This window comes from Corvus cornix, chromosome 2, assembly GCF_000738735.6.
Source record: "Corvus cornix cornix isolate S_Up_H32 chromosome 2, ASM73873v5, whole genome shotgun sequence".
Classification (NCBI taxonomy): domain Eukaryota; kingdom Metazoa; phylum Chordata; class Aves; order Passeriformes; family Corvidae; genus Corvus; species Corvus cornix.
In genome coordinates, this window is record NC_046333.1 from 61,603,786 (window position 1) to 61,618,485 (window position 14,700).

General features: G+C 38.4%; 1 protein-coding gene across 5 annotated transcripts in view; it reads right to left on the minus strand.

Annotated features, from left to right (window-relative positions):
- CDKAL1 (CDK5 regulatory subunit associated protein 1 like 1) overlaps positions 1-14,700 on the minus strand; it is a 394,035-nt gene that overhangs the window by 145,387 nt on the left and 233,948 nt on the right. For all 5 annotated transcript variants that reach the window (XM_039548277.1, XM_039548278.1, XM_039548279.1 and 2 more), the window contains one exon: positions 6,965-7,131. In XM_039548277.1, the coding sequence (XP_039404211.1) occupies positions 6,965-7,131 (167 nt within the window). The remainder of the gene's footprint in view (positions 1-6,964; positions 7,132-14,700) is intronic.

Genomic DNA, 14,700 nt, shown 5'->3' on the forward strand with positions numbered 1-14,700 from the left:
TTATGCAAGCTCTACATTTGACAATAGCTTCTACCTCAATGCCTTGAAGCGCATGGCAACTGATAAAAACCCTACTTTTATTTAGCAAAAATGCAGTATCCCATATATGCATTACCCTTTCTTTGAACATATTGCTCAATTAATGGTGATTTTTATTTTCTGCTAGTAATTCACCAGAAGTAAGCTCCAGCTCCAAAGGACTGCTGGGATGAGACAGTATTACAAGTAATTGACAGACAGCCTGACACTCAGCACAAGATTGAGTGTGGATCTGTCTGCATTTAAATACTCTTCGTTCTTGGGCAATCTAACGAGCAAGAGAAACATTCGAATGAGCAAATCATAATTAAGGTACAGCTAATATGCACAGATTTAACTGGTCAAGCAGTGTGCTAGTTAATGTTAACCCCTTTTTGCAATACCAATTTTTATTCACAGACTATTAAATATAGAAGAGCACTAGATGCATGCATAAAATATTCTGTCTTGATGGAAAACTGAATTTTGCATAAACAAAGCCAGTGCTTTATGTATCTCATAGCATTTTTTCTACTGGTGTTATAAAGAACATGAGCTTCATTCCCAACAACACAAATACTCCCTCCCACATTGTCTAGAAGGAAACCTTTATTGTTCAAAGTTCCCAATTTGTTAAGGTTTTTGAGAGAACCCAAGATTCACGAATACAGCGTAAAACCTTCTGGAAGAGTAAAATGGGTTCTTATTTCGACATTTATTAAGCCAAATCATATTCTACCAGCTGGAAATGAACATGTCACCAAGCATTTACAGACGTTAGGATCTGCTGTGTCTGAGATGTTAAAATTCTAGATTAGAGAAAATGGTGTGACAAAATGTATCCCAAAGCACAGCAGAGATTCATCCATTTCCTAACCCCATAATATAAAAAAATACATTGACTTTCGGGTGAGCTCATGTTCCCATGACACCATGTCTTAAAGAGTAATTTTAAGGAAATGTGCTATGTTTGAAAACCCCAAAGACAAAGAACACTTTGAGAGGAAGAACAGGAGAGACAGACTATTTTAGTACCAAAAAATAAAAAGCAGGAATACACAGAGTAAGCAAAGATGCACATACAGCTTCCATAGGACAAATGAGCATTTAGCATAATACCAAAGGAAATAGTAAACATCCCTTCATACCCCACGTTTTGTTTTTTTTTCTCAGAAGGACGGAGGCAATTGCCCTGTCCTCCTCCCTTTAGTACTTGAGGTTCCATTCAATCACACTGCTAGCAAAACAGACACAGTTTGCACAGAGACAACTTTGTAATTACAGCAAGAAAAAGTTGCATGGTCCACCGAGTACAAAACACTACAAAACTCACAGTAATAAGAAGTCAGGGGCTTAACTATTCATTTATTTAAATGTATGCTGCAGTTTTCATTTTTTCTGGTCAAATCAACAGATTTTAATTGGCACTTTCAAAAGCAGCAGTCTATGAAAATGACAAAAAATAATACTAGAAACAAAGCAAATACATGCCCTAAAGTCCTTTTAATTCTTGAAATTATGCTGCCCTTTTATTTGCCATTGAGGAATGTGTGCATATTATTCCCTTTTTAAATGCATTTCAAATCAGTTTACACTCTAGGTTATTCAAAACTTGAGCTTATGCACAACGCTCCAAAACGCTTGGTGCACTCAGAGGAAAAAAAGGACAACAAAGAAAAAAGAAAAGTGAATTAGTAATTTTACTGTAATACTGTAATAATTTCCTATGTGCTGTGTCAGGGCACGTTTGAGGGAGCCATCTGTAGGGTATCAGCTTCAATGAGGTTAAGGAACATAAACACCGAGCTGACATGAAAAATCAAAGCAAAAGAGCAAAGAAATACTACTGCGACTTGTGGTACACTTGGCACACCTTCTGCATTTAAAGACTCTGCTGCCATGCAGACTCCATCTCAATGGCTGGTGTATCACTCAAATGTCCTGAATTAATAACGGAGATACAGCCCACAGATGGCATATAGTATGGTTTGAGACAGACTCATTTTGACAGGTGACAAAGACGACTACTCATCTAGTCATGTGAAATTAAGCACTTACGGGAATGGCAGGTGTGAACTGCCTCCTTTATACAGATTTGGAAGCATCCCATCACTCACAGAAAGTGCCGTACTAAAATCCCAGACAACTCTGGGATTATGTTAAATCCACAAAGGACACAAGCTAGGGCTGAGATGTGAGTCCCTGCCCTTTTACAGTCTGGATGATCTAGAGTCCCTTGTGATTTCGACAGAGCCCCGGATACTTAAAAAGAAAATTAAGTTTAAACCTAAGGAAAAGTGAAATACAGTCAAGGCAAAATTAATATCTAACGCTATGCCATGAACATTAATTAATTTTAAGTTGCTACACATTTCGCCTTATTTTTCACTTTTCAGACTAATTCCCATTCACTGTTTAGCTACTACTATTGTTTTAATGGATTTTTTCCAATCCTCCCTCTCCATCAGTCACTGGAAGTGGATGTTAAACACTGCCTCACCAGAGCACTAGTGAGTAGTTTCATAAAATGACTGGGGAAGAAATGCCTGGAGGTTACCTCTAAAGCAGGGTGTATTCCTTACGTACTTTTGCTACATGTTGATACCACGGGGTGATAAAATCTTTGACATCTGGCAGTGTGTGTAATTAGAGCAGTAGCTCTGTGCAAAGACGTATGGGCAAGAACACACAGGGTAACCACACACAGGCACTCCTTGCAGGTTTTTCTAGGACTATCTAATGGACTCTAACACTAACCTTCCCCTTCACATTATATAAAACAAAAATAAATTCTGAGGCAAATTATTTTTCCCTGGCCATAGTTGCTCATGTCTGTTTATTAAAGTTTTCTTCCATGTAGATAAAATCCCTAGTTTTCCTCAATGTCATGCTGCATCAACATACTAAGATAGGACTGACACTGGACAAGGGCATATCTCAAAATCTCAGTTTGAGACTAATCTTCAAATAAGCAAGCTATATGCCTCATGATGTATCCATTCAAACAGACTGCTAAGACTGTGAGAGCACTTTAGAAAACAGAATGCTATTTCCATTGCTTGGCCAGGCGTTCTCTGAGAGGAAAACTGAGGATGTCTCCTGCAGGTAAACCACAAACTCCAACTTCTCTCTCAGTCTTAGTACCATGGCCAAGAGTTGGAGTCTCTGGTCCTTCAGTGTCTTTAAACATGCCAAATAATCCTCTCTGTCATACAAACAAACCTCATGCTGGAGAAGTCTTGCCAGGATTTGCTGTGTTCACATTAATGTGCCCACTGAAAGCAGCAGTGAAATTTTAAAGTGCAGTTTCCTGTGCTCCCTTCACAGCCATTGGTTTGTTCAGTCTGGGGTGAACTTCGCAGTGGGCAAACTAAACTCACTTCCAAGGAAATCAGAGCAGTAGCCATACTCCAGGTCCACAGTGAATATACTCCAAGCCCTTGGTGGGAACAGAGGAATTCAAACTAATGGTATGTCTTTGAAACAGCTTTGGATCATGGCTAGTGGGAAAGTTTGATTAAGAGAATTAAATTTATTTTGAAGTAAAGCCTCCAAAATGCAGATAAATTTAGATATAGTGGCTTCACTACCAAATTCTGTGATTTCCTCATCTGCTCTTGATACTTCATACTATGCACTAATGTAAGCACAGACATCATCTCTGGCTAAAGAAAACAGCAGCTAAAAAATGTAGTATTTTAGATTATACCCAGAATAATTGTGAAAAATGCTCTTTTTGTAATGACTTAGGTCAGCATCCAGCATGTCAGTAAGTGTTTCGTATTTTGCATTACTATAAAGCATTGCATGGTTCCAAACATATCTTTCTTTTTAGACAAGAAGGCCCAAATGAATGCAGATACAGTTTGAAAACACATGGTTGCTTCTCATCCCAAGACTGTCCATGCTACACAGGCCACCATATTTACTGAATAAAAAACTAAAGTACTAAATTGCAAGACCACACAATGCAAGCATAGTAAGGATTTTCATGAGATTAACAGTATCCTCTGAAATGACAAACATCTTCAAGTACAGAATGGCATTTATCTGACAGAACTACCTGAAGGCACTGGTTATGCTATTTTAAATCATATGAAAACTTAAACTGACAACCTACCTTAAACCAACTTGAGTTTTGATAGCCATTGGCCCAGGCCCCAGATCTACCAAGCCTTCCAGAATAAGAGACTTAATGCTAATTACAAGCGCTCACAGCTTTCCTTTGCCCCCTCCTCTGCTCTAATCCCACCACTCCTGACCCAAGGGAAGTTGTCTTCCTCCTCCTCCTACTCTCCCTGTGCTGGCCTCCATCAGTAGAACAGCAGAGCTGTTGACTTCTACTCCTTAGTGGAAACTAAGAAACTGATTCCCAGATACTGAGGTAGATGAAACACTCTCAGCTGCTCCAATAAGTACAGAAATAAAGTAAATGAATCAAAATCATTGCTTTTAGGCTGAGTCTCTAGGGAAGCTCTATCCAGATCTTAAAATTAATTTCTACATTTAGATGACTACTGTTGCTCTATGCCACATATCATTTCTAAAGTGAAATAAACCCTTGCTGAGCAGTTGCACATGTACAGTTGTATGCAACTGCCAAAAATGTCTGATTTTTAAAAAAGATACATGATTGGAATTACTTTGTCCTTTTCATTGCATACAAAAAGCGACACAAGATTAGTACATTTTCCCAGGTAAAATTTTTTCACAGAAAGCCAAACATTCTAATTAGACAGATGACTTCTAACAAAATAAATTAGTAACATGCAGCACCTTTTAAAACAATTAATGAAAGATGTTTGCAACGAATAAAACATCTTCATACCTTTCAGGAGATAACAGATCTACATGTGGATTTCATCCTAATCAACTGACATGAGGGTTAATCAGCTTCTCACTTAATTTTGGTTGTTTAAACAAATTACAGTTTTAACCTTTCTTCAACTGGAAAGTTAAAAGCACGTTGTTCATAAAAAGTTTATTTTGTTTGGAGAAAATGTATACAGGAGACTGCTTACATTCCCCAGTGATCCTTCAGAGACAAGTCTGGTAAACTTGGAAAAGGAGATTAGATAAAAACGCAGAAGGCAAAAAAATTTTTTATAAATTTAGTTTCACAAATCCGCAAAATTATGTCACCAAATTTCAAGATCAGAAACTCTTGGTCACACATGAAACACAGAAATGCGATTGAATAATCCTTAGAAAAATCATATAAACTGGAAATTGTATGGAGCACTGAAGAGGATGAGCAACAGCAGATGTTGCTGCACAAAAAGGCTGGTGCACACAAACACATGCTCTGCACAGCAACATTCAAGACACATTTTCAATAGGCTTCCATGAATTCCTCTCACTTTGCCATTTCACCTAAAGATCCATTTTCAAAGAGATAAGAGCATTTCTCCTTAATATGAGTCAGATAAAAAATGAAGTCCTACCTACAGCACCTTCTGGAAGATTTAGAAAGAGGAAGACTAGGTATCAGAAATTTACAGATTTGTGACATGCTCACACTTACTATGATGGCTACTGATTGAAGGAAAGGAACATTCTTTCCACTTTTCTCGGATTGTATCAAGAGTGCCCCTTATCTCGGCAGAGCAGTTTGTTATTTACAGCAACTGATTTTTTTTTTTTTTAAAGCTTTGAGAATACTTATACAATGACCAGCAGTGACAAAAGCAGCAGTCTGTGCCAAAACACTTCTAATAATGTGAATTAAAAATGAAAGCAAAGACACTAACTGTGAAAATTGCTAAAAGCTTGATTTGCTTTTGTACAAGATGCTGAAAAATGTTAAAATAAAAAAAAAGAAGAAAAGCTTGTGACAGATATGAGAGACACAATGCAAAGCTCTCAAAAACACAACCACTCCACTTCCTGAAGGCTCTTATTCAGTGTGCTGAGTTAAGACTCTCTCTTAGTGAAGTGTATGCTAAACCAAAGAATAAAATAAGAACCCAGGAAGCTTCTTGCAGGTTTCTGCAGTTCATGTTCTTTAGTTGGTGAAGTGAAAACCTGCTTATTCCTACCAATATGAGATTTCTCTGGCCCTCATGCTTCAACAATAGGTTGAAAACGTGCAGTTATAGCACTCTGATGAGGAAATACTGTCCTTGATGTCCTCAGAGAACACAGGTGCAACTATTAATGTTATAATATCTTTGGGAAAGCAGCATGGCTACCAGCTACTTATCTGGTATTACACATGCACATGGTTACAAAATTTACCTTCAACTACATCCTTCCCTCCTTTTTCCTCCTTTTTACATTTGTGTTCTTTCTGTGTACAGTTCCTAGGAACTTCAATAAATTCATTTGGTGACAGAATCCATCAAAACCAACCTACCTTTGAGAAGAAACACTCACTTCCTCCTCTGCATGAATAGGATACTCCTTCAAATTTACATTGTTATATACTTCTAATTTCATTGAACTACTTTGTTACATTTATTTTAAACACAGATATACACTTACATTTCTATTTCTTATAATGGAAGCGCTAAACACACTAAAAATAGGATAATGAATGCATCACTGAGTGAGACCAGCATATAATGTTTCTGGAAATATTTGTTTGAGGTGCAGCAGGAAGAAAATTTCAATCCCATGGTCCATCACTTGCTAGTGACATTTCCTTTAGTTCTTGGAAACACCAGACATACACACAAATGAACATCAATCACTACAATAAAGTCCTACAGGTCAGAGATCTCAGTAATATCATAATTCCAAAATTATTTGAGTATCTCATTATCTCAATAACTTGCTGTGTCAGGCCAATGGCTTAACATCGTTAGCCTAATTTTGTAAATGTATTTTAAGTCTATTATTTTTTTAAACTACTACTTAAAATGAAAGATACTTCACACAAGGTTCCATGCTGACTCACTCAATGAACGTCTACGTCGGCATATAAATGACTCCTTTTCTTCCTTACCTCCAGATGCTCTAAAATATAGGGAGGGTTTGTCATGCCAAGCCTCAGCATAGCTCCCTCAGGAATAACTTCAACCAGCTTCCACAGAAGCGTGGGGAGGTCTGTGCCAATGTCTCTGCCATAAGCCCCTGTGTCTTCACTGGTCAGCCATATCTCACAAACACCCTCTGCGAATAAAAGAAAGAGATAATTAACAAATCTGTTTTAGAGCTGTTTGTTTTATCATACAGCTGCTCACTCTTTTAAATGCAGTATTTCACATGGCTATTATGCAGCCAGACTGGGTATACAATTGCAAAGGGAAGGGAAGGAGAAGGAAGGCTTATCCCATGGGTAGCAGTGGGTTATTAAGTTCATTTTATGAGCACAAGAGTGCTACAACAATGCTGTAAATTATCATTGCTGTGGAGTGATTAACATTCACAGCCAATGACTAATTCTGTGCTGCCTCTACAGCAAGTCAGACAAGTTTAGTACTGTGTTTTATTTTTTGAGCCTAATTCATTAAACACGGCAAGCGACATCACCCAGGCAGAGTTTGCACTAATGGTTATTACAGTAGTTAGCTTATTAACTGGTGAGCTTCCACTGAGCAAAACCAGCTCTAAAGCACCGTGATTAACATTCCTCCTGAAGTAACTATTACAATCTTGTATTCCTTAAATTATACAATTAGCAATGCAATATTAAGGCTGTATTGAAAAGGTTAGTGACCACTGCATGACAGAGTGATAGTACAGCAAAACCTGTTTCCTGGCAGTTAATGCTTCATTTTCCATCAATCAGAGCCTTAGGAAGTAGTGCATTTGACTTATATTGTAAATAGCAACCTTGAACACTGATATTTGGTAATAATATCCTCCTACTCAAAGAGGGGAAAGATTGTACCACCCTTTAATAATAGTTGAAAGCACTGAGGTTTCACACAGCCACTTCTGCCAGGCTGCCCAGTTTTCAACCTTTTTGCAATGCAATCCCTCCCTCTCCCCTTCCTTACCACCCCAAAGCAAAAAATAAGCCATTGAAAACAGGGTGTCTGTAAGGAGAACACCTGTGATTCTTAGCAAGATAAGATAGCATTAACTCAGTGAAGAATTAAACTTCTGAAACCAGTCATAAACTGGTAAAAGAAATACCCAAACACTATTCATAATTCATCAAAGCACTTGTTGGACCAGCAGAGAATGTATCATAAAACGTAAATGTTTATGTTTTAAATACATACTCAGATGAGGAAAACATAAGCACATGCACAGCCTTTAATCACATAAAAAGCAATAAACCTAGAAAACCAAATGTTTTACAAAGCGTAAATTCAACACTGCTACTCTTAAATTCACAATAAAGGCAGAGAGAAAGTTATGTTGAGCATCAAAGTTAATCCTGCTTGTACAGAAATGTTTTCAAGGTAATTTATTACTTAGAATGAAGAATGCTTAAAAATTAAAGGTTAACTGTAAAACTCATCACTTCTTAAGTTTTGCTTCAAGAATAGGTTAGTGAGGGAGATCTATGATTTGGATCTTAAGAGAAGTCTGTTGTAAAGCATTCCTGAAGTACTAAGACTATTTGCAGTCACACTCAAACTGAGCTCCCTGTGCAGAATCTGCCTGCAGTACACAATCACACAGTGGATATCACTGCACTTGCTAATGTTTTTGGAATTCATCTCACCACAGGCAGTACCCACCATGAAGCATACTCTGGGGTTTGCCGCCTGCCCTACATTTTCCTGAAATACGTGAAAAAAAGAAGTGAATTTTATACGCTATGTATTAAAAAGAAGAGAAATATAAGGATTCTTAATGATTGATATGGTCCTGTTTTGTTTGGTTTATGTTTCTTTATATGAGTCTCCAATGGCCATAAGAACACTACCAAACTTACTGATTTGCTGAGTTTCTACTGCAACGGAGTAATTCTCATTTGCAAGCTTTCAATCTAAAGAGTTGCAGGGGGTTTGGGTTGGATTTCCTTTTTCTTTTTTTCATGAAAACGGCTAATGGAATACTGTCTCACAGTTAGCAGATGAACACTGAGGGAAAAAAAATAAATCACCGGCTAGGAATGGAAATAACATTCCAGTGGAAAACAACAGCAAGCTTTTAAAGCTGCATAGGTGGGGACCATTAGCCCCCTGGTGGGCTGAAACTTCAAATTAAATCACAAGAAGAGGAAGCAGCTGTAATAGTAAATCAGCAACAACAGGAATAACTGTCTCATCTGCTCTCCGATCAGGGTGTTGAACAACAAGCAATGGGAATAATTCATGCTGTGAGATCCACGGATGTAGTCTTATTATGGGGGGGACAGAGGGGGGTGGTAGGGAGGGGGAAGAACACCTGTATTTTAGGAAAAAGTTCACGTCCCAGCTTCAGGTTGACAAAATGGATCTTCAAATACTGAAAGCTACTGTGAGTGATAAATATTTACAAGTAGGATAAATAGGATAAATCAATTTTGTACATAACTGTGTGTGATAGAGGTTTTGTGTCAACTGATTTTAGGCCATTTTTTTTAGTCCTTTGCATCCTCCATTTAGGAGCCTAAACTTACGCCAGGTAAGAGGAGAAAACAATAGACCTCTCAGACAGTATTAATGAAGTCAGTCAACACTTCCTATTTTCACTCCACCCAGTTCCCCTCCAAACTCCAGCCCTCCACAGGAACCTATTTAAATCCACTGTCAAATCATGTTCAGAATTTTTTTCCTTTCTTTTGCAGCAAACCTCACTCGATCATTCACCACTCTGTTACTGGGCAATTTTGGTGCTAATAAAGGCAAGTTGATTTTGTAAACAAGAAAATTGATCCAAACAGCCAACTTGAGATGTGCAAACTCAGAGCATTTGTTACAGTATTAAGGCAAATTATCGTTATATTCAAGTAATTACAAGTCTGCCTTTGGTCACAGCTCGTGGTTTATTTCTCACTCTGCCATCACTATCCAGCACAAAAGAGAAACCTTAATAGTTGGCCTCTGAGCTCTGCTCTGCTGTAATTTGAGATTACTGAGAATTAAAAATGCTGGGAAAAGAATAGGTTCCAAGCAAATGAAGAAAGTTCTGAGCCTATTCCTTCTCACATGTCTCAGATCTATCTGCAAAGAATACTCATTGCAGATTATCTGACGTGGGTTTTAACTTCATTTTTGTGGGGTAAACAATCCTTGTCATAAAGAAGATTAGAAATCCTACAGCTATCACTTTTACAAAATATGTGCATTTCTGGTTAAGAGACTACTTGAAATTATTAATTTCTTTAATTAAAAAAAAACTTCTAACATTTTTATTTGGCTTTATCTTCCTGTCACTATTGTAAATGCTGTTTTCAGCAGTACCAAGCATCCTTTAAACTGAAGGGAAGTCTACTCCATCAGAAAAATGAATTTACTTTCCTCTACAAAAATATCTGAAGATGTTAAAATATTGGACACCAAACCCAGTGAAAGTCTCATATTTGATAACTGACTTCGTACAAATGAAATTCAATCCCCAAATCCTCCTGTTTTTTCCTTCTCCTCCCCTTCTTGTTCTCCTCTTTCCTGGCAGATTTTTCAATGTGAACAGGAGTGGCTTTTCCAACAGCACAGTTCTCTGCAGGCTGCCTCAGTGGGAGACCCCTGACTCTGACCTTCTCAGTAGCCCACATATGCTTATCAATAACTGCCTGACCTCCTTGTGATTCCTTCTCCAACAGTGAATTCTTATGGCAGCCTGCAGTGCTGTACAGACCACAGAAATACCTCTCCCAATGCACCACAGAAATCTGAAAGACCATCTGCCAAGGGAGGCTTTACTTAAATGATTGTCTGAAACTCTTGCAGACTTGAGGACAGTCAATCTGACCATTCCTGATAACAACCGTAGAATTATTTAAAACCAAGAAAATCATGGCCAAAGATAAAGGCTTAGGAAACACCAAATTCATTGCTCAAAATGAGCTTAGCAGACTTTATTTTCTCTTCAATTATTTGAGCTTCTCCTTATTTATTCAGCATGGATTTTACAAGCACCATTTACACACTTGATGTGTATGTGTGTATATGTACATGCTAGATTACTTTGCTGAATCAGTGTCTTAACTGGGAAATTGTGAAGACATCTGTGCATATAGCCAATCTGGACATAATGCAAGTTTAAACAGAACTGAGATTTGGAGGAATCAGTTTCCTCCTGTAATTCTGAAGTACTTTGCAAGCATTGATTCGCCATTGTCAAAGCGTCCTCTTAAGACAGTTCAGCCACATGGATCAGCACTGAAACATCCCATTGCAGGGACTTCCTGAAAGAGAAAATCAAACTGGGAACAATTGATGCTACAAGGGGTTTGGAAGGATTTATTTCCAGCTCACCAAGAAACCCTTATTCTTATTTCATCTGTATATATACAGGGCTTCAGGAGGATAGAACAAATGGAGCTGGACACAATCCTGTACTAACCCGAGTTACCCAGAGAGTAACTCACACCAAACTGTCACGATTACAGAATGCAGGATACCTGGCAAGCAGATGAAGAAAGTAGATTGAGGTAAAAAAGACAGGTCTATGTTCAGAGCTGGTGAAAGAGGCAAGCTGTCAGGCTATGACCTCAAGGATCAATGTTTTTTCTGCATTTTGTTAAGTACAGGTCAGCTTACGGTTCAGCACCGTATCGTACAGACAAACGCAGTGCTGCAGTTCTGCTGACAACACACTGCGTACAACCTGTCTCACAGCCTGGATTTCTAGGGGGTCTTTATTAATGCTCAAAAGTATTTCCTCTTTTTAAAAGACCTGTTTTTTTACCCTTCTGGACAGTCTTAAGGATATGGAAGATGGTTGTCCACTCCTGTTTTCTTAATGCTTGCCACAAACAGGAGAACAAGATCTGAACAACATCATGAATATGAGCTGACCTACTACGATTGTAGTTGTGTTCTGAATATTTCCAACGACAGCAATACCACAGCCACTTTGGGTAATCTGTTCCAATATTTGACCTCCCTAAGGGTAAAATATTTTTATTTGCACCTAATTGTGATTTGCTGTGTTCCAACTTGTACTGTTACCTATCATCCTACCTCTGCAAGACCTGTCTGACTTCAAGACAGTCTGGCTCTGCCTTCTCTATACTGTCCTATTAGGCAGTCATAAACAGCAATAGTAACTCCTCTTAGCTCTCTTTTCAAAAGCTCCACAAATTCATTTCTTGTCTGTTATGTGCTCATCCTACTGGTCATTTCAACGTCCCTCTGCTGAATTGCTGCAGTGTGTCAGCCTTGTCCTGAGGCACCCAAGAATGGAGAGCACTCTCTCTGTGACGTCTCATAATTGCCAAGTCCAAGGCACCAGTCACTCCCTGGGGCCTGTGGCTGCACTCTCCAACAGCAGCTGGGGCACAGCTGGCAGTTGCGGAGGGGTTCCACTGCTGACTCATGTGCACCAGCTTTCCCAGAGGAACTCCAAAGGCTGCAAAGCTGCTTCCCAGACAGTCAGTTCTCCACATCCATAGCGCAGCATGGTGTATTTCACCCTAGATTTGGGACATTTACTTGCCTTTGTTGAACTTCATGAAGCTACAGCAAGTCCATTTCTCCAGGCAGTTGAGGTCCCTCGCAATATTAGCTGTACCATCCAGCCAGTCAAGTACTCCCCTAACTTGAGTATCATCTCCCAGATTTCTCAAAATGCACTCTATGTCGCAGTCCACCTTGTTATGAAAGACATGAAATACTGGCTTCAGTATCAATTTCTGCAAAACACCCTTAGTAACTGCCAGCTAGACCTTATACCATGGATTGGCACTCTGGGAACCTGACAGACCAATAAATTCCTTTACCCTCTCATCACCCACTAATCCAGTCTATATCTCACTACTCTAAGAACATTATGGGAGACTATGCTGAAGTATAGACAAATTTAAGGTAAACAAAACCAAACAAACCACACCAAAACAGAACAGAAAACCCACAAAGAGAAGAAAAAATCCAACTCCACCCCAAAACAAAAAACCAAACAACATCCTACCCCCACAAAAAACCCCAAACCAACCCACCCCCAAACACTGTAACTCCACTGCTTTCCTCTCCTCCACAAAGCCAGACATCCCATCTGAAAAGTCACTCAGGACCGTCATATGGTATGCTGTTGGTAATCCTATGCCACATGTTCCCAAGCACCCTCTTGTCCTTCCTGTGCCAGCATGTGGCTTCCAGGAATGTTTGCTCCATACGGAGTGAGGTTCAACTGCCCTGTAGTTCCCCAGTTCTCCCTTCTTGTTCTTTCTGGAGGCCAAGGTGACATTCCCCTTCTTCCAGTCATGAGGAATCTCCCCTGGTTGTCATGTCCTTTGAATGATGAGAGAGAACAGCCTCATAATGACATCAGCCAGCACTCTCAGCACACTTGGATGCCTCTCACTGCAGGATTATTTCTATTACTTCTGGATGTCAGTCTGCAGTTACAAAAACTAGAGCTGTGTTTTGAAAGTGCTTAGTTCAGTACAAGCCTTTAAAGCAGTTGTGGTTTCTACTACCCACAGGATGACACATATATTAGAGTGCTTAGGAAATGAACACAGTAACTTTTATGGTCTACATATTTTGAGAACAAATGTTTGGAAACTAATATGAAGTGACATACAGACCAAATTATACTGACTGAAATCATTCCACCTATGTAGGAATAACGCGTTATTTTAAAAGTACAACACTGAACAGTATCACTTTGGAAGATTCTGTTTGCCTGTGTTGTCTACCACACTTAGCAACCAAATTAAAATCATTTCTTCTATCTCCTTGCCAACATACTTCAGTAGATGTTTACACTAACAAATGATTAAAGTTCTCATGTATTTATATGAAAATGCTATACGTTAGTATATATTCATGGTATGAAATTCTCAGACCCTATGAAGCCATAACAGGAACTTGATTTAAAGGATCATTTACTACAGATGTGACAGATACAGTGAATTCCTGATCTTGCAAACTAATGCAAAAAGGTTTGGGCTATATTCACAAACTGAAAAATAGAAAAATTAACTGCACCTTGGGCCCCCTTAACTCTTCCAGCAATTGCTTTTTCAAAAGTATGAAACATATTTTGGATTTTGGTTAGATTCAGTTATATTTTCACAAAGTAAAACCTACTCTCTTTCTCTCACTTACATACTAAGTTGAAATCAGAGCTTAAATGAACTTTTATGGAAAAGACCTGAAGAAATACCTTATCAAGCACAATGCAAAAGAATTCAGGAAACAGCTTGGTTCTATTTCAGTAAAAATGTGCTAATAATTTTTTTTAATTTATGTTTTATACATTTTTCCCCTCAAAATGCACTCATATTTTTGTGTTATTTTATGTAATTTACAAAATCTAATCAGAGCTGAACCACAGTAAAAAAATAACAAGCATTAGGAACAAGAACTTTCCTTAATTACTTGTAAGTTGGAATAACAAAACACTGTGGTTTTGCACAAGTGAAAAAACCTCCCCCCTCCCCTCCAATAATACAACATATGCACATAGTTCTACTACCACCTTTCACAACAATTTTTAGGGTTACTTTGGAGATTTTACAAGAACAACTCCATACTGAAACTAAGAGTTCTGGCCCAGCTACCCATCTACTCCTTAGTAACACCAAAGTAAGTTTTAGGTAATAATCCTCTACCATCTGCTTTATATTTAGATGTGAAGTCTGATAGATGAACCTAGTAGCCACATGACTAACAGCAGCTTTCCATTTTATCT